At 41.1% G+C, this 22892-nt stretch overlaps 1 protein-coding gene across 1 annotated transcript in view; it reads left to right on the top strand.

Moving 5' to 3' along the window:
- Positions 1 to 240: 240 nt before the first annotated feature.
- Positions 241 to 22892, top strand: part of GRIA1 (glutamate ionotropic receptor AMPA type subunit 1) — a 333366-nt gene continuing 310714 nt past the window's right edge. Inside the window, 3 exon segments of the mRNA XM_017875722.1 lie at positions 241 to 555; positions 3512 to 3581; positions 3583 to 3647. Of these exon segments, the coding sequence (XP_017731211.1) occupies positions 474 to 555; positions 3512 to 3581; positions 3583 to 3647 (217 nt within the window). The 5' untranslated portion in view covers positions 241 to 473.

The raw sequence follows: 22892 nt of genomic DNA, 5'->3' as shown, positions 1-22892 counted from the left end.
CATCCTTTCTTCACACACAGAAAGGAGGATAAGGTGAGGACGGAAGGCAGGGGGAATAAGTAGGAAGGTCGGCTGTGGAACTCCAAGCTGGCTCGGTGGGTATTAGCATAGAGCTTACTGCCTGTGTGAGTGTGAGGGGGAGAGCGAGAGAGAGCAAGGGAGGGAGAGAGAGGCAGGCTGCGAGGGGAGAGGAGAAGGAGAGGGGGAGCCAGCGCTCCAGCTAGCATGAGGACGGGCTTCTCTTCCCGTGCTCAGTTAATCTGGCTGTCAGTTGGTGTTAACGCTGCAGTTTAAGTGCTCCGATTCCAAGGGAAACAGACAAACCTCACTGAAGGAAGGAAGGAAGCAAGCAAGGAAGGAACAGCAGGAGGAAAAGAACAGGCAGAACAGCGAGAAGAATAAAGGGAAAGGGGGGAGAAACACCAAATCTATGATTGGACCTGGGCTTCTTTTTCGCCAATGCAAAAAGGAATATGCAGCACATTTTTGCCTTCTTCTGCACCGGTTTCCTAGGCGCGGTAGTAGGTGCCAATTTCCCCAACAATATCCAGATCGGTGAGTGAGGGGGCAGCCTGGGGAGGGACTTTCTGGGTCTGGCCAGGGATTTTCTGGGGCATAGGGGTTGTGTACCCCCTCCCCGATACTGACTGTTGTGCTTGGCTCCCTAAAGCTGTGCTGCAGTAACAGAAGGGAGACTTGGGCTGACAGCCAGAGGAGGGGGCTTCTCCTGATGGGATGAGGGCAGAGGGGAAGTGTTCGCACATACACACATCCCACTCGCACTCCAGGCAAGAGCATGTGAAATGGAGGAACTATCGCTTTGGAGGAAAAAAAAATCAGGCTGAAAGGGGTGGTGGGTGTTTAAGGAGTTAACTGTATTGCTTGGTAGATGGTGCTTGATTCCATTTTTAATGTAAGTATGTATGGTGTGTGTGTTTTCACGTGTGTGATTATATATTACATATGCACATATATATGTAATTGAAGGAGGCAGTGCTTTCTCTGCTAGGAGACAGAAAAGAGACCCTCTAGAAGAAGGAGTGAGGGGTGCTGGGTATATTGCAGCCACTGAAATAATGCCAGAAGGCCCCCACTCCAAGGCGGGTAGGCTCCCTCTCCTGCTCTGGACTCCTCCAGCTGCCTTCCCTTTGCTGTCTGCCATGCTGCGCTGGTGGTCTCCACTCCCCCAATCCTGGAACTTCCTAGCCTGCCTTTTCTCCATTCCTTCCTCAACCCCTCCTCTTAGATTTCCTGTCCACAGAGGTCTACCTTTTACACACACAAGCACACACACGTACGTACACATGCTCCTTTCTCCTCCTGTTGGCTGTCCGTTATCCTTGTTACTGGGCTCCATCCTCTCAACTTAGAGGCAGGTTGCAACATGCTGCATGCTTTTCTTGTTCCCCATTTCCCCTTCTTAGTTGTTGCACTTCTGAAAGGCCCCGCCACCCTCCCTGTATTTCTGAGGGAACTGACAGATATTGCTACTCCTGATAATCATGAGGGAAAGCAAAACAAACAGGAGCAATAATGTCAACCACAAAGCATGTCCACAAGGGCTTGGGGCTTCCGTGTGACCAGGATTTCAGTGTCGTTTGTGTCCCGGAATGAAGCAAGCTGCTGTGTTTGGAAGCATCTTTGTTGGTTTGGTTTCTAGTCTCTCTTCCCTGGTAGGGAGATAGCTCCACTAGGGAAAGTTCGCATTGCTGGGAGTTTGTGCTCTTTTGTGAGTGTGTGTTTGAGGGGGGACGTGGTGCAATTGATATTTTGTCAGGCATATGTGTGCTGCAGTACCCATCTCTTTCGGCCTCTCCAACTAGCTGGCGACTTGGAGTGGTCATGGAGTAACTTGCTTTGTTTCCTGACACCTGTTAAGCTACATCCTGAAGTGTGTATGTATCTGTGTGCTAGTGCCTTACACACAAAACTTCCTGCCTTCACGGGAGACATTTCCCTTGTAGCCCAGCCTGTAGCCTTCTACTCCCCAACCTCCCACCCCTTCTCTTTCATTCATTGCAGAGGAGTAGAAAGGGGACAGGGAAGTGTTTGGGGTGTGGTCATCTGGGGGGAAGGGGGAGCATCAGAATCAATAATTTTTTTGTTGTTTTCATTCTTTAAAATGGGGGCACATGTACGTGTGGAAATCACTGGCTCTTACATGTGGCATTGTTTACATTTGTGCTTATATACTACCTATCCTTTGTGGATTGGATGTGTTTGTCTAGTGTATTTGTGTATATAGCAACTGGTATAAATGCATGAGAATGTTTTGTGTATGTGCTGTTTTCTTATGTATCTCTGCAGATTTTTAAAATTATATTTAGCCCTACCTTGGTTGTTTAACTGATAAAGCCATTGCTACTGTTTTCAAAAACAGAGATTGAAGCATTAAATTGTAGAACAGAATGCTGAAAATATCACCGCCATCAGGTAGTACTTGATTCTATTCGTGTGATCTGTAACAAAAGGCTTGCAATCCATTTATTGTTTTTTAAAAACAAACACATACCCACTCTACAAGAAGTTAGAAGTGCATTGTGTTTGGACTGTGATTACTGTCAGATCTGAGATAAACTTCTATGTAAACATCATTATAGTTCAGTCTCTAGAAATGGCTGATTTTAATTCACAGAAATGTAATTGATTTACATGTTGACAGTAAATACAAAGGTAAGCCATGAACTCTTGTTTCTTGGAACAGGCACCCTATCAGGCACCTTTGCTATACCTTTTACTAGAATAGAATGCTTGTATCCTCTTGAGATTCTAAGATCCCACATCTTTGAAGCACAAGGTTCCACCATGCAAACACACAATGGCAATCCCTTATGTAACAAGTCATTTCTAGGTAACTGGGATCATGAGTGGTGAAAGAAGAAGCAAAACATTGTTTGCAGAAAAACAAGTGTTTTTAGAGAAAATGAATAATAAACCTTAGGGGCAATAGAATAGTTAGATTGCATGCAGGTCTTGCTAGGCCAAAGACTGAGAAGTGTCCAAGCAAATAGTTATAGTAGTGGAGAATCCCACAGGGTCCCAGAGCTAGATTTCAATCACCTTGCAGCATTGATTAGTACCTACTTCCCATAAGGCTCTCTGGTAAGAGATGGGGCTGATATAAGACAAATTAGACATGACAAGAGGGTGAGGGGGCTTATGCGTATGTTTATATAAGAGAATAGCAGTTCCTAGGTGGTTTGCACAAGGGAGAAAGAAGAGAAATGGCACAAGTCTCCTGTTTTCTCTGACTTTAGCTGAGTTTAGGGGTACACAATCAAATGTCTGAGCAAAGTAATAGGTATTAGAGGCCCTTGTCACAAAAAAGCTCATCTGTAGGAGCTTAAGTATCAGCATCCAGTTAAGTCTATTTGAACTCTCATCTGTACCACTCAAGGCTACAGCTAGTGAGTTTGGCATGGGGAGAAGAAAAGGACTCATCTGGGGTGAGTCGTGAGGAACTAAAACCTATCTCTAGCCCTATACCATGTTGCATTTTCTTTTCTCCTAGGGGGATTATTTCCAAACCAGCAGTCACAGGAACATGCTGCTTTTAGATTTGCTTTGTCGCAACTCACAGAGCCCCGAAGCTGCTCCCCAGATTGATATTGTGAACATCAGCGACAGCTTTGAGATGACCTATAGATGTAAGTAATTGTTTCTATTTCTGAGATGTCTTTCTGCGCTAGACCAATGAAAGGAGGGCCTGTGGGTAGCTGGTGGTGTTGCAAAAATGACTTCAGTTGCCATTCGTCTTCATAAGAGAAAGCCCTCCAAGAAAAATGTCTAGAGGCTTCTGAGTGATTCCAGCAGTTGGCATTTTAGCCCCTGCAATGCTTCATGGAATGGATTTGCTTTTTCACTGTCAGCTAACTTTAAATGCCAGCACGACGGGTGCCTGGGTTGACTGCATCTTCCCTACCTTGCAGAGGTTTTCTGGTCCAGCTGAGAGAGTTTTGCACATAAGAAACTTCTGAGAGACATAGAATTAAGGGTCCTGAGTTTGTGAAAATGTGATTTAAAATGCTCAAGGCATTTCCTATCCACAAGTTAAATGGACAGAATGTAGCTTGATAAGAAAAAATAGTTGAGAAGTTGTATACATCTGGTTCTTCATTTTCGGAAGTGACCAATAATTATTAAAACTTGGCACCTTGGTCATTTTTAAAATGGCTTGAGGAGATTGGTTGTTTAAGACACAGTTTGTAGGATGGTCATTGAGCATCAAACAGAACAAAGGTAGCCTCAAGAAGCAGGAGGGATAGATAAATCTCTGACAACTGAATTGAATGCATTGTAAAATGTGAGCAACAAACATCATTCTGAGTTTTCCTGGCAACTAGGAATGAAAAGGAAGCCTGTGCTCACATGATTGGCATTTTATGACAGATGAAAGCATAAAAATTAATCAGGAAACACATTTTCCCTTCAGGGATTAAGCTCAAGTAAAAATTTATGGCAGGGAAGTGTGAGCTGAATTCACAAGAACAATTTGAGACCCCAAACTGGATTGAATTGGCACTATAGTCTTGCTGTGTCACTGTTGACTTGGTGACTTCTGCTGAGCTGTCTATGATGGAAGGCATGGACCATATTTCCTTTGTGTCTTTCTCATAGTCCCACTGTTGAGTTCCCAGTGATTCGAATAGGCTATGCTTTGAATTCTCAAAATGAAAAGTCAGAATTCTTTCTATCCCTAAGACCACTCCTAAAATAATGTTGATACAAATTCCAAGAACTATAATTATAGCAGATTTCATTTATTGAGAACTTCCTGTGCATCAGAACCATGATAAATACTTTATAGTCATTTATAGTCACATTCATTACCATGTATTAAGCATTGACTACAGCCCATGTAATGCACTAATTGCTTTTCATGTGTTAGCTCATTTAATCCTCACAGGAGCTTTGCAGAGTACTAGACATTATCTTCCTTTTATAGATGAGAAAACTGAGGCTACAACAGGTTATATAACTTGCCCGAGGTTACTCAGGAAGCAAATGGTGGTTTTGAGACCCGAAGGCCCATGTTCCTGGATACTGTGACAGATACACTGATTCTTATGGTAACCTAATCAACTAGTGGGATTACCCAAGAAATGAAAGGGAGTTTTCAGGGTCTTGTAAGGCAGAGGTCTAATAAAGCACCTAAGGAGAAAAACTTGCAGTGTTTCAAACTGTAGCTGTGATTTGCACAGGACTGGTCCATTGAATAAATAAAATAGCAATTCTTCATTTTGGCGATGCTGAGGTTGAAAATCTTGTCTACTGCGTTACTCACTACCCTTAAAAAAAGAGCTGAAGTTTAAATGCTGAATTGTAGTTTTATGAACCCATCTTTCTGGGAATCTAGAATAATACTGAGTAGCTATTTTGCTGTCAGATAACCTTCCTTTTTTTTTTAAATATGGCTTTGATTAGGGTCTTTGGAAGGGGCATTTGGGTGTGGGCATCAGTGTATCTGTAAACGTTTGCATGCATATACATGTGCTAATTTATTTCCTGGAGCAGGGCTCCATAGCTTTTGTCATACTTTACAGCTTTTGCATTACTTGCTTAGAGAATCAAGAATAAATAGCTGGTGTGTGTATTCACACATGCTGCTGAGAAATGTCTACAGCAGGTCTTGGTTGAAAGAGATGTGAACTGCTCTCCTAGTGTCAAGATGTTGACTGGTACAGCAAGGTAATAAAAGGCAAAAGTAGGAGAAAAGGTTCTAAGGCAAAAGGTGGTGCTTCTGTCTTTTTATCTCAGCAACCTAAGACTTGCTCTCTAATAGGGTTAATGACTGTTTATTTGGAAGGCGGAAATATGATACAGACAATGTTGTTCATTTTGGTCAATGAACCTGGAGTGGATGAATCTGAGTTCTTGAACTTGATGCTGCCATCCATATACTAGTGTACAGGTTTCCATGAATTCCTGTCTTGTTCATTTAGTTAATTCTTTAAATGTTTCTTCAAAGGTATAAACTGAAAAAGATATTGGAAATACAGATGATAAAATGCCCTTGCTTTCAGGTAGCTTACAGTCTAGTGGGAAACATTGTTATGGGGATTATCTGCGAAGCAATAATCTTATTTTGTGCTTTGACTTTGTGTTTCTTTTCTTTAGCTCCCAGATCCCAAAGGGGGTACTGGGCAATTTAGGTGGAGATGGTAGACTGGCTGGAGGAACCTCTCTTAATTTTCATGTGAGGCTAAGAACACTTTAGGGCTATGTTCGCTGTGGCCCACTGGTTTGGGAAAATTTTACATCTGTCCCAGTTTGAATTGAGCAGAAAATGTCAGTGGGAGCACAGCGGTTTTAGGAAGAATACACTCATTACTGATACATGGAAAATAATAAAAGCATCTTATTCAGACTTAATTTTCTGTGCTGTGCTTTTTTCAAATCTGAATTAGTAGTTGCCTTAAATTAACTGCCCCATCAGTCTTAGATCTAGAAAATGACCTAATATTATTTGTTTTATTCATAGTTTTTGCTGTCATTTGATTTTTTCCTTTGCATTTTGCTATTCATTATCCCTCCACCAGAGGGTGGAGAAGGGAAGGGAGAGGAAGTGTAATGGGAACTGTTCATGCTAGACATGTTAGCAGCCAGGGGACTGAAAATGAGAAGAGGTGGTTGTATGGTAGGGAAGGTAGGGAAGATAGAAGAGGACTACAGCTACTGCTACTGGCCAAGGTGAGAGTTTGGTGCCTTCTTTGTGTTCAATCTGTCTTGCTTCCCTTGTCTGCCATTATTAAAGAGTAAAGCCATTGAATCAGCAACCCAATGCCTTGGGATCTCCTCTAAGCACTCTTCCAAGCTTTCAGGGATAGGATTTGGGGAGATTGTGCATAGAGAAGATATTTACTGACCAGCTACCCAGATTATCTTGGTGCCTTTGTGGTAAGTGTAAATAAAGGAGTAAATGAAATGCTGATTGAGATTATTACCATTAGAGGTCTGAGTAGCATAGTTGCAGCTTAATTCTTACCTTTTAATTTATTCATCTATTTATTCATTCATTTGTTCAGCAAATACATACTGAATGCCTACTTCACGCCAAACACTGGGACAGATGCTAGGAATATAAGGGCCAGGAAAGAAGGCACGGCCTCTTTCCTTGTAGAGCTAGCAGTTTAGCCCAGAGGTTCACAAACTTTAGTGCACATAAAATTCACTCAGGGAACTTGTTTAAAGCGAGACTCATGATGAACTTTCTACTTCCTGAATCAGGATATTCAAGAGTAGGCCCTGGAGGAATTCTATAGCAGTTATTATGGGATCATACTTTAAGAAACTCTTTAATCTAAAAAGTCTTCCATCTCTTTAGTAAGCATTTTTGAGCCCTCAACCAAACCTAGGCATGATATAAAGTGCTACAAATGCAGACAACAGTAAGTTGCATTCCCTGCCCTGGAGTACTTTATCCATAGTAAGACTTTTTTTGTCTTGAACAGAGAAAATTAAAATGTAATGTTGCAAGTGCTATAGCAGCAATTTGTATGGAGTATTAAAGATGCCTTGAAGAGTAGAGTTGGTCTCTAGGAGGTGGTGATTTAATTGTGCCTCAAGGATAAATAGGGTTATCTATCTGCAGAAGGGGTCACTAAATATAGCCATCCACAAGCCAGTTCCAGCACAGAGACTGAGTTCTGGGCCCACACACTGTGTACAAACCATGGAATTTCACATTAAAACTTGGACATCTTGTCTTGACTAATATTTTAAAATATTAAAATATCTGGCAACACTAGGGCCCAGGTCTATGTAGCCTCAATTTGCTGAGATGGAACAGAGTAAACCTCATCTAGATGGCCTCTTTCCCAACCAGCCCATTTTTCTCATTTTCTTTACCTGCTGGCTCTGGCAAGCATTGAGTTTGCAAGCCCTGATTGATACCACTGCAATGTTGTCTGTTTTGTGTCTTTATAGGTTAGCTTAACCACCAGAATATAAACTGCTGCCAGAAAGACCACGTATATCTATAGTTTAGTGTTGAGAACACTTGGAAATGCCCCTAATACACATGAATAAATGTCTATAGGAGTCAGGGAATTACAAAGCGTAAAAATGTTCAGAGCCTCAATGACTATAGGTGAAATGTAGCAACTGTAACTACAGTGGGATGCCCTCTGTTATGGACCTACTGGGGAAGCCCAGGGTCTTCCCAACAAGACGTTAGGCACTGGCAACAGACAGATGGCCTTAGCTCTTGCCTAAGAATGGCTCATCAACTTCCGAGTTGCAACACAGATTCATTTTTCTTGACTACACAATGCTTTTTCATATTTGACATATAAATCCAGATTTCTGGCATCTTTAAAAAAAAACTTAGGGCATTAAGCAACCCTGAGCCTACATTCCTGCTCAACTTCTATTGTCTAGAGCTGAGAAGTACTGCTCTTTTTAAATACATAAACTCTCAAGTTAACCAAAGTTTCCCTTACTTCCTGTCTAGTTGCTAGACTAACCAAATTATGTTGTTTGGGCAGGCCCGTAAGTAGGCCAATCTGCTCACACCTGATTTATATCGTCAGCATTCATCATTTTATTATTTTGTTCTAATAATATCTATTATTTACCCTGTCAAAAAATAATAATAAAAGACACCAAAGAGGTATAACTCCTACTCTCAAAAAATTAGTCTGTATACAGTAATGAAGAGAATGGTGGCTGATGGTGGGATAAACAAGGATTATTTTGAAGACCTACTATGTGCCAAATACTGCATATGTTGTCTTAAGTTTTGTAACAATCTTGAAAGGTTATTATCCCCATTTTGTTGATGATGGCACTGAGACGGAGAGAGGTTGTGTCTTTATATTATGCAAAAAATAAAAACCTAAGCTAGTATTTAAAGCCAGTTTGTGGGGCTCCAAAACTCAATGAGCTTTTTCCCTTTAAATATCTATGAATATGGCTGGGCGCAGTGGCCCATGCTTGTAATTCCAGCACTTTGGGAGGCCAAGGCGGGCAGATCATGAGGTCAGGAGATTGAGACCTTCCTGGCTAATACAGTGAAACCCTGTCTCTACTGAAAATACAAAAACTTAGCCAGTCGTGGTGGCCCACACCTGTAGTCCCAGCTGCTTGGGAAGCTGAAGCAGGAGAATTGCTTGAACTCAGGAGGCAGAGGTTGCAGTGAGCCGAGATCGCGCCACTGCACTCCAGCCTGGCAACAGAATGAGGCTCTGTCTCAAAAAAAGAAAAAAAAATATATATGAATATATGGACAGAGAAAAGTACCATAGCAGTGAAATTGCCCAACAGTAGAAGTGTCACAGTGGAATTTATGATTCAAGCTTAAGAGCTAAGTCTTCCAAGGCAGAAGATATGACTGTGGATGATGAAAACTTCTTGGGGAATGTGGAACTTTAGCAGGCATTAAAGGGTGGAGCAGATTTTGGTTGTGGAGTGGGAGGAGGGTATTTTGAGTGGGTAAAGTCACAATATTCCTCCTCGCCTCCCCTCAACCACTGCTACATATGCTTGTTACCATGTGGTGGAGAGTTGGGAGTTTGCCTCCTGCACCACACTATGTTCTCAGCTCCATGGCAGATGTCTACAGTTCTCTGGTTAATGTTACAGTCTGATGTTGGCTCCTCCATCTTCACCCATGTCCTTACATTAAGGCACACAAGTGTTGACATTTGTCTATGATTGACTCTTGGCTCTTATTATAATATTGATAATCAGCAGCTTTAATGGAGAGAAAAATCCTTGTAAACATTTCTTTCCCTGACTAGTGTGAAGATCCTGCTGGGATGAGTGAGCTTATTGCTCTCCTCTCAGCCACTCAGGATAAAGTGATCATATAGCACATTTGGAAAACTGGTAAGATTCATGAATGTGTTCATTCATTCATCCAAAACCCTTTTATTATCACCTTCTATGGGGATATGCACTGTCACTGCCCCATTCCATACCTTTGCAGACAGCATTAGTTGATTACAGATTTTTTTCCCACTGAATCTAAACATGGCCTCAAATTGGTGACAGCTGATGCAAGAGATAAAATCCATTTTTCATTACAAGGCATTGCACTAGAAATTGAGAAAAATAAAATGCATTAGGCATTGATTTTCCTCTTAAGGGGCTCAGGTTCTTATAAAGGAAATAGGCATAAACCAAATCTGCCTCTCTTTCTCTCTCTCTTTCTGTCTGTCTCTGTCTCCCTCTTACATACACACACACACATACACACACATTCAGAAGAAGGAAGGAAAACCTTTAGTTGGAGGGATTTAGGTTTCATAAAGCAAGGACATTTGAGTTGAATTTGGAAAGATTGATATGATGTAGATGGGAAAATATATATATATTTGCACACACACACACACACACACACACCTGCCTGTAATGGCAGGTTTGATGTAGTAAATAGTACACTGACTTGAGATTTGAAGATATGGATTCAAATGCTGGACTACCTTCTTGAATCATTTAGGTGTAACCTTGGAGAAACATCCCCTCCCCCAAGCTTATTTATAAAATGAAGTTCATGGTCTCTGAGAGTCCTTCTGGGGCTGCATTTCTATGCTGGCAGCATATGGAAAACGCCAGGGATATATGATTAATTGAAATTCTCTACCTTTGGCTAGCAAGAGGGTCCCTAAACAAGCTAAGAGTCTAAAAGCTCTAGACTTCCCTTCCAACAAGTTGCACATCCAGGGCACATTCTGTATGCAAATGCTGAAGCATTAAGCCTACTTTGGGGCCTCAGATGAATTCATTCAATATTTAACAAATATTTATGGAGTGCTTACTATTGTGAACAAAACTGGAAAGCAGCCCTGTGCTCATGCAGCTCACCAGCTAATAAAGGAGGCTGCCATTAGATGGCACAAGAATGATTGTCTTGTTACAGGTTGTAATAAACAATCTGAAGGAAAGGGCCGTGATTCCATGAAAGCATATACAAAGGAACCAGCTCTGTGCAGGAGGATGAATAGGTGCTTGAGCTGAGGACTGAAGGCTTTGGTGATGCAGTGATGGGAACAAGAGGAGTGTTTGAGAAGCTTCCTGGGCAGAGGCCTGGCCAGGCCTTGTAGACTCTGTTATGGATTTTGATCTTTACCTCTAACACTAAAGAGCCCACGGAAGAGTTTTAAGCAGAGAAGTGCCATGTTTAGGTTTCTGTTTTCTCATCAAAAATCAGATGCTTGATAGTACTTTGCCAAATTCACGTTTCCTGAAGATGTTTGGCTTGTGTTTCAATGACCTTGTTTCTTTACTCCCATCTCCAGTTTGGGATGGAGTCTGGCAGATGGGCAGGAGGATGGGGACAGAGGCCAGGGGAAAAGGAAGCTGATGACTTGGTTTAGGGGTGCATTGTCATTGTATGTGGCTCTGTGTGTGCCCATGGGCATTCCTGGAGATTGGAGGCTGATCCAGTGCAGTGCCTGGAGAACTGGTGAGGCTGTGTGGAGGCAGGGATTCATTCAGAGTCCTCATTTATTTTAACAATAAAGACATACATAGCACTGAAGCTCAGCCTCTGTTCCAACCAGACAACTCAGTGGTGTTCAAATTCACACTGCCATTTCCTTCACTTGAACTTACAAACTGCTCCTTCCATACTGCTCTGTTGAAATTCTGTCCTTCTGGTCAGCTCTAGCTCTTATTTTACCTTCTTTATTAAGCCTTTTTTCTCTTTCATATTCACATGGTCTTCTGCCCCTCAGCCTTTTTTACCATCCCCCTAGCAATGGTCACGCTTATCCCCAGGTTTTACTCAGCTGAACACTTGTCTTACCTGCCCAACTGGACTAAGCAATGTGAGGTCAATGACCTTGTTTACTTTAGCTTCCCATCACAGTCACCACCACAGAATAGTGTTCAGTGATGCTAGATGCATGAATGAATGAATGGCAGTGACAAGACTAAGCCTTAATCATTGCTGCTTAGAGTAATGCTTTTGAAATTATGAGTTTCGAGAGTTCCAACAGGCTGTGCTGTAAATACCTATGGATGGCTGTTGTTGTGTTTCTGCAAAGTTATGGGGGTGAAAACCAGGTGTAAGTCAAATTGAAAGCTCATTTTAGCTCCCACTTGACTATTGTTATGAAGGGTCCTAAATAAGGTATAAGGTTCCATTTTCTAAATAAAGAATTTCCGATTCAAGCCCTGGGTTTGCCATTGATGTATGAGCTTTGTATGCATCTTGTGACTTTGGTGTGTCCCAGCCTGCTGTCCAGAGACCACAGGGGAGCCCAGGGCCATGGGAGGTCCAGGTTGAGGAGGCAGGCAAAACTGGGGCTAATGAGGCAGTTGGAGGCTAATGAAATTGATACCCAATGGTTAGGCGTGTTTCCATGTGTTCGTTGTGTGGAACCTCTAGGATGAAAATGAAGTTTTGAGAATAGCCTTTAGTTTGTCTATAAAAGTAATATATGTATTAAAGAAAGCTACAGGAACAGAGGCAGCAAGCAAAATAAAACGTGTTTAATTATAGTAGTAAGGATACATTTTCCATCCTTTTTTTGAACTTAACAATTTAAACATTAATAGATTTATATTACTATCTTATAACATGAATTTTTGCATATTATAACCTTTAGGCTACTTTCATTATTGCACATTCATTTTTTATGGTTTCATAAAAGCCCACTGTACATATGTACCCTAATTTATTTAAGCTGTCTCCTTTTATGGGATATCCAGTTTATTTGCCTTTTTTCTTGAAAACAGTGCTGTGATGATTCTCTCAATAAAATTTTAATCATTTGTACATATTTTGTTATGATTTTAAGGGTACTATAAACCCAGTAGAACACTTTCCTATGAAATTGAATAGAATTTCTAGTATGTGCAGAACTTGAGATAACTTGTTTAATGTGAGTTCTGACATTTACTTGCTGTATAACCTTGAAAAGATTTTATATCCAGTTTAGTTTCCAGACATATAATATGGGGTGCTAATACCTGATTCTCAAAGTTATTAGAAGAGGCAAGTGCCATTATTTGTATGAAAGAGTTTTAAAAGTCAAACATGCTAGGCAAATGCAGGGTAACATAATTAACCAGGCTTCTTGTCTATTAGCATAAATGCACATAAATAAAATGTAGCTAATTAATTTTTAGTGTTTTCCTAGGAAGGTGGTCATTACTCATAAATGAATCTATGTTATGGATAGGGAAAATTGAAATCTTAAGGCTAAGTTTATCCAAGATCTAAATTTATAGCAACACTAAGTCTGAAAGCATTTCTTTTCACTTATGATTCAGTCCATGAAAATGGACTAAATATGTGGATCATAGACTTTCTTTGGCTTAAGAAATTACTGTTTACAGAAATAAGGGGGAAAGCCCATTTGAGCAGTAAGCAGCTGGGACATTTTTGGTGGCAAGTGACAGAAACTCAACTAACTGGATAGTTTTAACTTCAGGTATAGCCAAATTAAGGGATTGATTGATGTCATCAGGACTGAGACATGCCCTCTAGATTTTTTGGCTTAGCTTTTCTCTAAACTGGCTTTGCTCTCAGGCATAGGTGTGTCACATATCAGATCCTACTGCTGGGAGCCTTCACCTGCCCAGCTAAAAGTCCAGGGGAAAGGAAACTTCTCTTTTCTCATCAGTTCCACAAAAATCCTGGACCTGATGTCACTGCATAAAACTTAGGGCACATGCTCATTTCTGGATATAACACAGTGGCCAGGATATTGTATTCTTTTGCTTGACATAGGCCTAGTGAAAGCATCATTTTTAGAGCTTGGGGTAGTGAGAAGGACCAAAGGATTGTGGATTTAAGCCAGCCCACCAAAACTATATGAACATGGGGGAGGAATAATTCCCTCAAAGAGAATCAGGATGCTATTACCAAAAGAATGGAGATTGAATGCTTAATAGGCAAAATAGATACATATATATATTTTTGCCTATTAAGCATATATATACTATCTATATATAGATGCAAATGTATTTATTGTCTATTGTATGTATTTATTATAAATAAATACATTTACAACACACATATATGTATGTATTTTATATATATTCTATCTACCTATCTCTCTCTATATATATATATGTCCCCCATTGCACAACTTTTCAAAAAAGAAAATTCAGACAGGCTGGGGCTGAACCAATGTAGACAAAGGGTCAACATGCTAAAGCCAGAAGAGCCACCAATGAGACAAGGACATACAAGGGATTCTGGTGGGTAAGGCAAGATCAGAAGCCAGGACAAGCAAAAGGTCTGAAATTCAGGCTTCTGAGTTAATCAAAGCTACAGGGGTCTTTGGTAATCTCTGTCCAGCCAGGAGCAAACCTGTGTTCACAGAACAGTTAGAAAGTGCTAGCCTGGTCTCTCCAGGCCATTCTGACAATATGCTGGGGCTGTCAGCTGTAAACTGTCTGATGATCCTGAGGCACCTATACTCTGTCCCAGTGACCAGGACATTTCCTGCTCTACTCAAACACTCAAGCTATTGTGCACAAACTCTTTTAACAGTCCCAGTTGGAATCTTGGCTGCAAATCTGATGAGCCCACACCACCAGATGGTAGGTTCTCCTAATTGGATCCATCCCCTCTAGTTTTTGGCAGGAATGAAACCTTCCCTATACCTGAAGAGGGGACAGGGAGAGCCAGGATCAAATGAAGGAGGCTTTAACTTCTGTTAAACAAGCAGAGATCTCAAGTTGGCTCCTGTCCAAGGCAAACAGGGCAGTATGGTTCTTTCACATAGGTCATGAATTTACAGGGGACTGATACCCTGACTAACACTGATGAGACACAGGACTGTAATGGTTGAAAAGTGGTTTAGCTACAAAGGTCAACTGATTTGGGGGAAGGTCCATTTGTTTATTCAGTCATTGATATTTGTGGAGCACTGTGGTAGACGAGATTATTGTTTGGCAATTATTTATCTCTCCCTCAAACTCCTTGGGAAAAATATACCTTCCTGCTTTATTAATGTCACATTTGGTCATGTGACATGCTCTGGCAATTTAGATATTAGCAGACGTGTTTCAAGCAGAGATTATGAGAAGAACATGCCCCAGAGAGCCTGCTGGTCTCATAAGAAAGATAAATACAGTAAGTAGAAGTGCCCCAGTCAACCCACAGCCCACAGACTAAAGTTTGAAGCAGAGCTCTCCCAGCTGACCTGAAGATCTGTGAGTATTGTAGGAAATGCTCGATATTATATACCACTGAAATCAGAGATGGGTTGTTTTGCAGCAATAGCTGGCCAATAGAAGCAACCAGTGTGTGTTCCGCACTTTGCTAGGCATTGAGGGAACACTGGAAATGACAGACATGGTCCTGGTCTCCATGAAGCACTATTATAGCTAAGAAGATAGACAATAAATACATTTACAAATAAAATATATAGAGAGAGATCATTACTAGGGTCATAAAGAAAATAGGATGTAGTGACATCACCACTATGGTAGAGAAGAACACCTTCTTTGAAGTAGGTGGTCAAAGAAGGCATTTCAAAGGAGGTGACTTTTGAGCTCAGACACAAAAGTTGGAAAAGAGCCAAATGAGAGTAAATTCCCCTGTGGAATGTCAAAACCCAGCCCCATGGGCGACTTGGATTGAGAATCTTCGTCTAGGCAGAGAAGAATGAAGTACCCTGGAATAACCCCTGTAAACTAGGTAAACTAGGTCACTCACTTGTCTTAGGGCAGGTGCTAGCTTCTCTCTACCACATCATATGTGCAAGTCAAGGGCTGGCAGATACACTCGTTGCCAAGACTAGATGGCCTCAGGCATTGGAAGCCACTGAGCATAGCAAGGCAGAGAGGAGGAGGTATGCTAGGGCATTCCTAACAGTGAAGTGATGGAATTGGCTATACTTCTTGGCCTGGCTCCAGAATAGTCAAGAGTTGTTGCTTATTAGGATGGCAAGAAGGGTGTGTGTGTGTGTGTGTGTGTGTGTGTGTGTGTGTGTGTTCATGCATATATTCATTCTTTCACAGAGGAGGAAAATGAACTAGATGGCTTCTAGATCCCTTTCCAAGTGTGTGATTATAAAAAGGATTCTGAGATTTAAATTATGTGTGAAGGAAATGTTAAATTGAAGAACTTCATCTTAGCTCTGTGCCAAGCTCCATTTGTTAATTGAGGTGGTTAATTAGAAAGGAATCTCCCGTGAGCGAGCAGGATAAGCTCCAGCATCCCTAACCTATCTGGTAAAGGCTATAGAAGTGTCACACCTACAAGGGAGAGCAAAGAACATCTAATGCAACCCCTCTGTTTAATCTTCACTCCAGACACTGAAAGCAAGAGCGTTGGGGGACAGGAAGCTCACAGCATCCATATGGAATTTAGACTCCAAGTAGTTTATTAGCTTTGGGAAAATTATTTAACTTACACTACACTTACTAGCTCCTCTTCCTTACTCCAAGATCACTCTGAATACTTTAAAATATGGTTGGAGCTGGTGGCTCACACCTGTAATACCAGCACTTTGGGAGGCCAAGGCAGGCAGATAACTTGAGGCCAGGAGTTCGAGATCAGTCTGGCCACCATGGCAAAACCCTGCCTCTACTAAAAAATATAAAAAATAGCTGGCATGGTGGCATACACCTGGAATCCCAGCTACTTGGGAGGCTGAGGCACAAGAATTGCTCAAACATGGGAGGTAGAGGTTGCAGTGAGCCAAGAGCGAGCCACTGCACTCCAGCCTGGGAGACAGAGTGAGACTCCATCTCAAAAAAATAAAATAAATAAATAAATAAAAGATGGTTTCTATTCTGATGTAATGAACCAAGTATTCTAGGGTTATGGAAGAATTTCTCATCAGCAAATCCATCTACTTATGTCTCTGTTTCTTGCAGCCTAGGGCTGATGGAAGTCTTCACACCCCTTCCAAGAACCACCCCCACAACCCTCCACCACCCCCACATACCCCTGCAAGAACGAAGCTTCATGGGGCTATGTTCTCCTTAACACCACCACAGGGGCCCTCTCACACTCTTTCTGCTCCTTTTCTCTCACCAGTGTCTACCCTTTCCCCAGAATCCCAGCCTATACATTCTGAGTTCAACATATCAAAACCAGAGCTTGGCATCTTTCCTGCCAAACCCATTGCTCTTTTCTCACTTTATTTCGGTTCAATCATTCAGCCTTAAAATATGAGTGTCTGGTTTCAACTTCTCCATATAATCAATATTATGTGTTGATTTCGCCACCACTATGACTCTTGAGTCTATCCCCATTTTATTCTTTTCCCACAGGATTGTAGCTTTCGCCTTCTGACTGTTATCTTCATGATATAATCCACTTATAGGTGGTAGATCAATTTATTGAAGACTATTTCTGATCATCAAGCTTCTTGTCTCAAAAAAAAAAAAAAATATCAGTAGCTTCCCATCTTATTTTAAATTCAAACTCAGACTAAAATATGAGTGTTTCAATAATGAGTCTCAGCCTGCCTTCCTTTTAAGACTTATCTAAACCCTACACTCTATGTTCCAGCCAAACTAGGCTACCTAGTGTTGCCACAAACATGCCTCTCAGTCTTTCACAGCTTTGGTCATGCCACTGATTCCATCTGGAATAGTCCCCACCACATTGAGCACCCACTCTACTAGACTCTGAAGATACCACAGAAAACAAAACCAGCAAACTCCCTGTACCCTTGGGGTTTACGTCCTGGGAAATGAATACATATAATGATTTCAAATACTAGTTAAATAATACAAACATAGCCAAATAGAGTCGTGGGACAGAGAGTGAGCTATAGTGTTACATTAGATGGGTGGTCAGGGAGGATAGGCATCGCCTGAAGAGATGATATTTTACCTGAGCTTTGTTACAATACATAGAACTTTCTGTGGTATTGGGAGACATTCTATATCTGTGCTGTCTAATATGTAGGCACTAGCAACATCTGCCCCTATTACGTGTTAGAAATGTGGTGAGTATAACTGAGGAACAAAATCTTTCATGTGATTTAATTTTTATTAATTATAATTAATTAAAGAGTCACATGTGGCTAGTGACTGTCATATTAGACAGTGCTAATCTAGATTCTAGAATATTTCAGACAGAAAAAAAAACAGTAAGTACAAAGGCTTTAAAGTGAGAGTGAGCTTGTATATTCAAATAACAGAAAGAAGGCCAGTGGAGCTAAAGCATGCTGACGAAAGAGACAGGGCATTTTGTAAGTCATGATAAGGAATTGACATAGAGTTTAAATGCAATAAAATCACTAATGGATTTTAAGCTTGGGAGTGCAGTGATCTGATTTAATTTTCAAAAGATTACTGTGGCTCCTCTGTGGAGGAAGGAGAAGTGATAAATTGACATGAAAATAGTATGTGTCAGTCAGTTTTTGCTGCATAACAAATAACATCAAAATCTCAGTGGTTTATAACAAAAGCTTTTTTAAAAAACAATCACACTCTGCAGGTTGCAGGCTGCAGTCTGCAGGTCAACCATGATTCTGGTTACACTGTAGGCTAGGGTATGCTAAACTCCAGGAGGGTTCAGATCTGCCCCATGTGTCTTCGTTTGGGTATTGAGGGTCAAGGGGCAGCAGCTACAAAAAGACCTGCTCTCCTCATGGAGGGGCACAGGAGCACGAGAGGCTAAGCTTTATCATGCAAGTATATTTAAAACTTCTGCTCATGTCATGTTCTCTAATTTCCATTAGTTCAAGCAAGGTATGCAGCTAAACCTAATGCTCATGGGGCAGAAAATACACTCTGTCTTCTAAAAGGAATTACAAAGTCATATGACAAAAGGCATAAATGTATAATTTTATAACAATATCCAAGGTACCACAGAGGGGCCTGGGGAGGTTCCTACAATAGTCTGGATGACAGATAGTGGTGGCTTGGAAAAGGTGGTAGTAGAAGAGATGAAAGAGGTAAGATTCATAAAGTATTTTGAAGAAAGTATGTACAAGATTTAGTGAGAGAATGAAAGTATAGTATAAAGAAAACAGACCATTTTCCAAGGTGCTTCTCTGATGCTACCACAGCCCTGTGAAGCCGCTTCTCCCTCCCTCAATTGTAGCTGATTTCCTTTTCTCTTATCTCACTGGCTGTCTTTTTTGTGCTGCTTTTATTGGCCCATTTCAACTTTCTACCTTCTGTTCTTGACAGGTTTTATCTATTGTTAAGATGCTGAAGTTTTGAGGGCAAGAGAATAAAATTATTTGTATTTGCAACCCAACTGCCTAGGGAATAGGCTCAATGAATATTTCCAGGGCAATATAATGGTTAAGAACAAGGACTTTGGAGATATCCTCATTTTGGATCTTGTGTAATCTTCATAATTGACTTAACCTCTCAAAGCCTTGGTTTCTTATTTTATAAAGTGTCAGTAATCATACATTACTTTTATAATTGTGCAGATTGAAGGAGATCAACTTGGAAAGTGCTTAGCATAAGGCCTGGCATAGAGTAAGTGCCCGATAAATGAGAGCTATTATTGTTTGTTCAATTTAATTGTTTGTGATGACAAGCTTCTTTGGAATGCCCTCCAGAGTCTTCATCAGAAAATTCAATGCTCTTGTTGAAATGAGGGGAGTAGAGAATAAAAACACTCTGGATGGGATTTTGCAATTTAGTAAGGAGATCTCTAGATCTAAAGTCTCTTTGATCTGAAAATGACAGCAACAACAAAACCCCAAAATAGAGCCACTTTGCTACTTGTTTCCTTTTACCATCTGCCAAGACGGTTCTTTTTAGTTCTCGAGGTCTTGCTTGGAGTCAGTTGCCTTAAAATAATAAAATAAAATTTAAATCTGGTCCGACACTTATTTGGGAGCGAGAAGACAAACTGCTTTAACTAAATATATAGCTAGTTGGTGCTGGAGTGAAATATAGGGCAATGTTGACTAAAGTGTTTTAGGAATGAACTGCTCTGGGAAAGTGAATTTCAGGATAAAACTGAGGATTAATCAGAACCTGCCTTTTTTTTTTTAACATTTGTAATTGAGACAGTTTCTGAAATGTACTTTTCAAGCTTTCTTGGCTTAGTGAGATGACTTTGTTGATCCTAGTTTAAAGTTGCCTTGATCATAAGTATCCTGTAAATCCAGCAGGCATTGTGAACAGAGATTATCTGAGATTGCAGATGAGAATGGAAAGGTTGGGGGTGAAATAGCTGAAAAAGAGTGCATGAAAGAGGTGAAAAGTTAACATGGTGAGTTTGGACATCTGCAGAAGGGTTTCTCCAGAGCTCTGCAAGATACATTTGGAAAAGTAGGCTGGGTTCAGACTAGAGAAGGCTTTGAAGGTCAGGAATAAGTATTTGAGAGACAAAATAATATGTTTGAGTTGCATCGTTGATATCCCAAAGGTCTTGTTTATAAGCAAATAAAGGATGATTTTATTTAGCAAGTACTAAAATAATCCTCAGCAAAAATAAAGTTACCTGACATCAAATGATGCAGAATATCCACATTTCTACATAATAAACTCTACAGGGTTCGTTTTTAAAGTGTTTTAGGAACTCATCTAGTCAATGCTTCCCACTAGAACTCTGATGTTCTGAGGATATTAATAGGTTATTTGGGGAGCATTGGGGGTGATGAGGGAAGGTTGTGTGGTCATAAATTTAGTCATGCTGATTAAGCAAAGTATGAGGGGTGCTGTTTTAGGATTTTGGGGACCCTTTAAATGCTAATGTGTCTTGTTAATTTCTAAAAAGAGGATATAGTATGTATTTTCCAAACTTAGTCCCTCTGTAGCCCCCAGAACAGGTGGGTCCAATTGCTTGGTGGGTAACAGATCAGTGACCACAACCAAGGAGTATTTTAAAAAGGGATTTTATTACTTGCAACAAGTAAGGATGACTGACACTGAGGATAGTTCCCAAAGCAGTGCCTCCCCAAACAAAGGTGAACACAGGGCTTTTATTGACCTGGTTGGCTGAGTCATTGTATGTAGAGGTGAAGTAAAGGCAGTTCAGGTGCAGGCGCAGTCACAGATCATGCTTTTACATACATGGCAGGTATAGGAAATGTTGAATAAGTTCATCTCTGGATGGGGATTTTAGTACGTTAATAATGGGAGTTCACCAAAGTTCATCTCCAACTCAGACATCTCAACCAGTTTTTGTTTTTCCTGGGCTGGGCTTCTTCCTGGAATCTTTTTTGAAACAACAAGAACTCAAGGTGCAGTAATTTCTGTGTGTACCCAACAATCTGGGGACCCTGAGTTATAATTCTTTTTGCTGAATTTGTGAATAATGTCTTGTGATGTTTAATCCTGTTTTACATATGGTGAAACTAAGCCCGAGAGAGTACACAGCGATTTATCTGCAGTCAGGTAGCAGCCAGGTCACAATGCTAACAGAGAACTTTTGACCGCCACACAAGACCTCCTTCCACTCTTCCAGGTACCCTGTCAAGTTTTGGAGCCAGTCTTCTAAACAGTTTTACCCAGAACAAGGAATTGCTGGTGATTTCAGAAAGAACTGGCAGACTCGGCGGAGGCACTTGCCAAATTGGCTCAGGCCGGCCTTGCTGCCATGCTTCCTTTCCTTGTTCCTGCAGAGCCAGTTCTAGGTAACCTACCTGCAGATGTCTACCTGAAATAACATCCAGCCTCTATTACATTGCTGTTACACACAAACAAACAAAGCAAATCTGCTGCAAAAAGAGGCAGGTTGAAATAAATTATTTTTAGTGCAACATATAACGTCAATATCAAAAATATGAAGGAGGTAGTTTGCATAAGTAGGCTGAGGAGGGATGCTGAGATTCAGTGGGGAGGGTGACAAGATAAGATGAGGAAAGTTTGCCCTGGCCTGAGGCAGCAACATTAATTTTGCCCCAGGCCTTTAACTGAGAGAACCAAATCTATTTATTACAGAAATTATAAAGAAAGTAGGTGACTGACTCCACTTTACCTTGAGTGATTGGACTTTACACTCAGGTAATAGGAATAGTGCCATATTTATAGAGCATGTTTAGGTGGTTGAGGATATGGAAAACATTTCCAGTAAAGAATGGCTGGAGGCTCTGAGAAGGAAAGACTTAGACTTGGATCTCAACACCAAACTTCTAAACAGACATATTTGGAAAGGTATTGCATTTTCTATGGCTCAAGAGGTCAAAACACAGACAAGTGAGTAGAACATTTGGTTTGGCAGATTTTGACTCAACACGGCAGAGCCCATTCTAAGTGTGTGGACAGGCTAGCAGTGGCGAGGGTTCCCTTTCTCTAGTCTGCAAACCTCCCAATCAACATGGCTGTTAGAAACCTGGTCCTTTTGCAAAATTGCTTTACCACTTCTACCTTGATGACCCAGTGCTTGTGATACCAGTGTTAGAAAGTCATCCATTGCGTTTAAACTTGTGCTCTCCAGCATCCCTTGAACAACAAAGATGAATCCTTCTGACCATAGCTCTAATTCTGTGGGCCGGCACTATGGATTTAACTGTGCCCTCCCAAAATCCATTTGTTAAAGCCCCAACCTCCAGTGTGATGGTAGTGGGTTTAGCTGTGGTCATGAGGATGTCATCCTCATGATGGGATTAATACTCTATAAGAGATACTGGAGTACTTGCTGTTTCTCTTTTTCTGTGCACATGCACCAAAGCAAGGTCATGAGAGCACACAGCAAGATGGCGGCCATTTGCAAGTCAGGAAGAGAACCTCACTATAGTGGCACCATGATCTCACACTTCCAGTTTCCAGAACTGTGAAAAAAGAAATTTTTGTTGTTTAAGTCACCATTCCATAGTATTTGATTATGGCACCCTGAACTGACTTATACCACTGGTAATTAAGGTGTTTCTTCCATGAAAAATGAAATGATGGTGGATAGGAAGCAAACAGAAGCTTAAGCAAAAGGCCAGAAAGGAGTGCATTTGGGAACCAGCGGGGGTCCTATAGAGACTAGACCTGGGATTTTGACAGTTCTGCTGAGGGCTGGCCCTGTGCCCAGCCTCCTCCCACTTCTCTTCATCTCACTAGACCAAGAA

The sequence above is a fragment of the Rhinopithecus bieti genome, unplaced genomic scaffold, assembly GCF_001698545.2.
Source record: "Rhinopithecus bieti isolate Rb0 unplaced genomic scaffold, ASM169854v2 scaffold_7673, whole genome shotgun sequence".
In the NCBI taxonomy this organism is placed as follows: domain Eukaryota; kingdom Metazoa; phylum Chordata; class Mammalia; order Primates; family Cercopithecidae; genus Rhinopithecus; species Rhinopithecus bieti.
The sequence above is the reverse complement of the archived record's forward strand: the minus strand, read 5'-3'. Positions and strand labels throughout refer to the sequence as shown.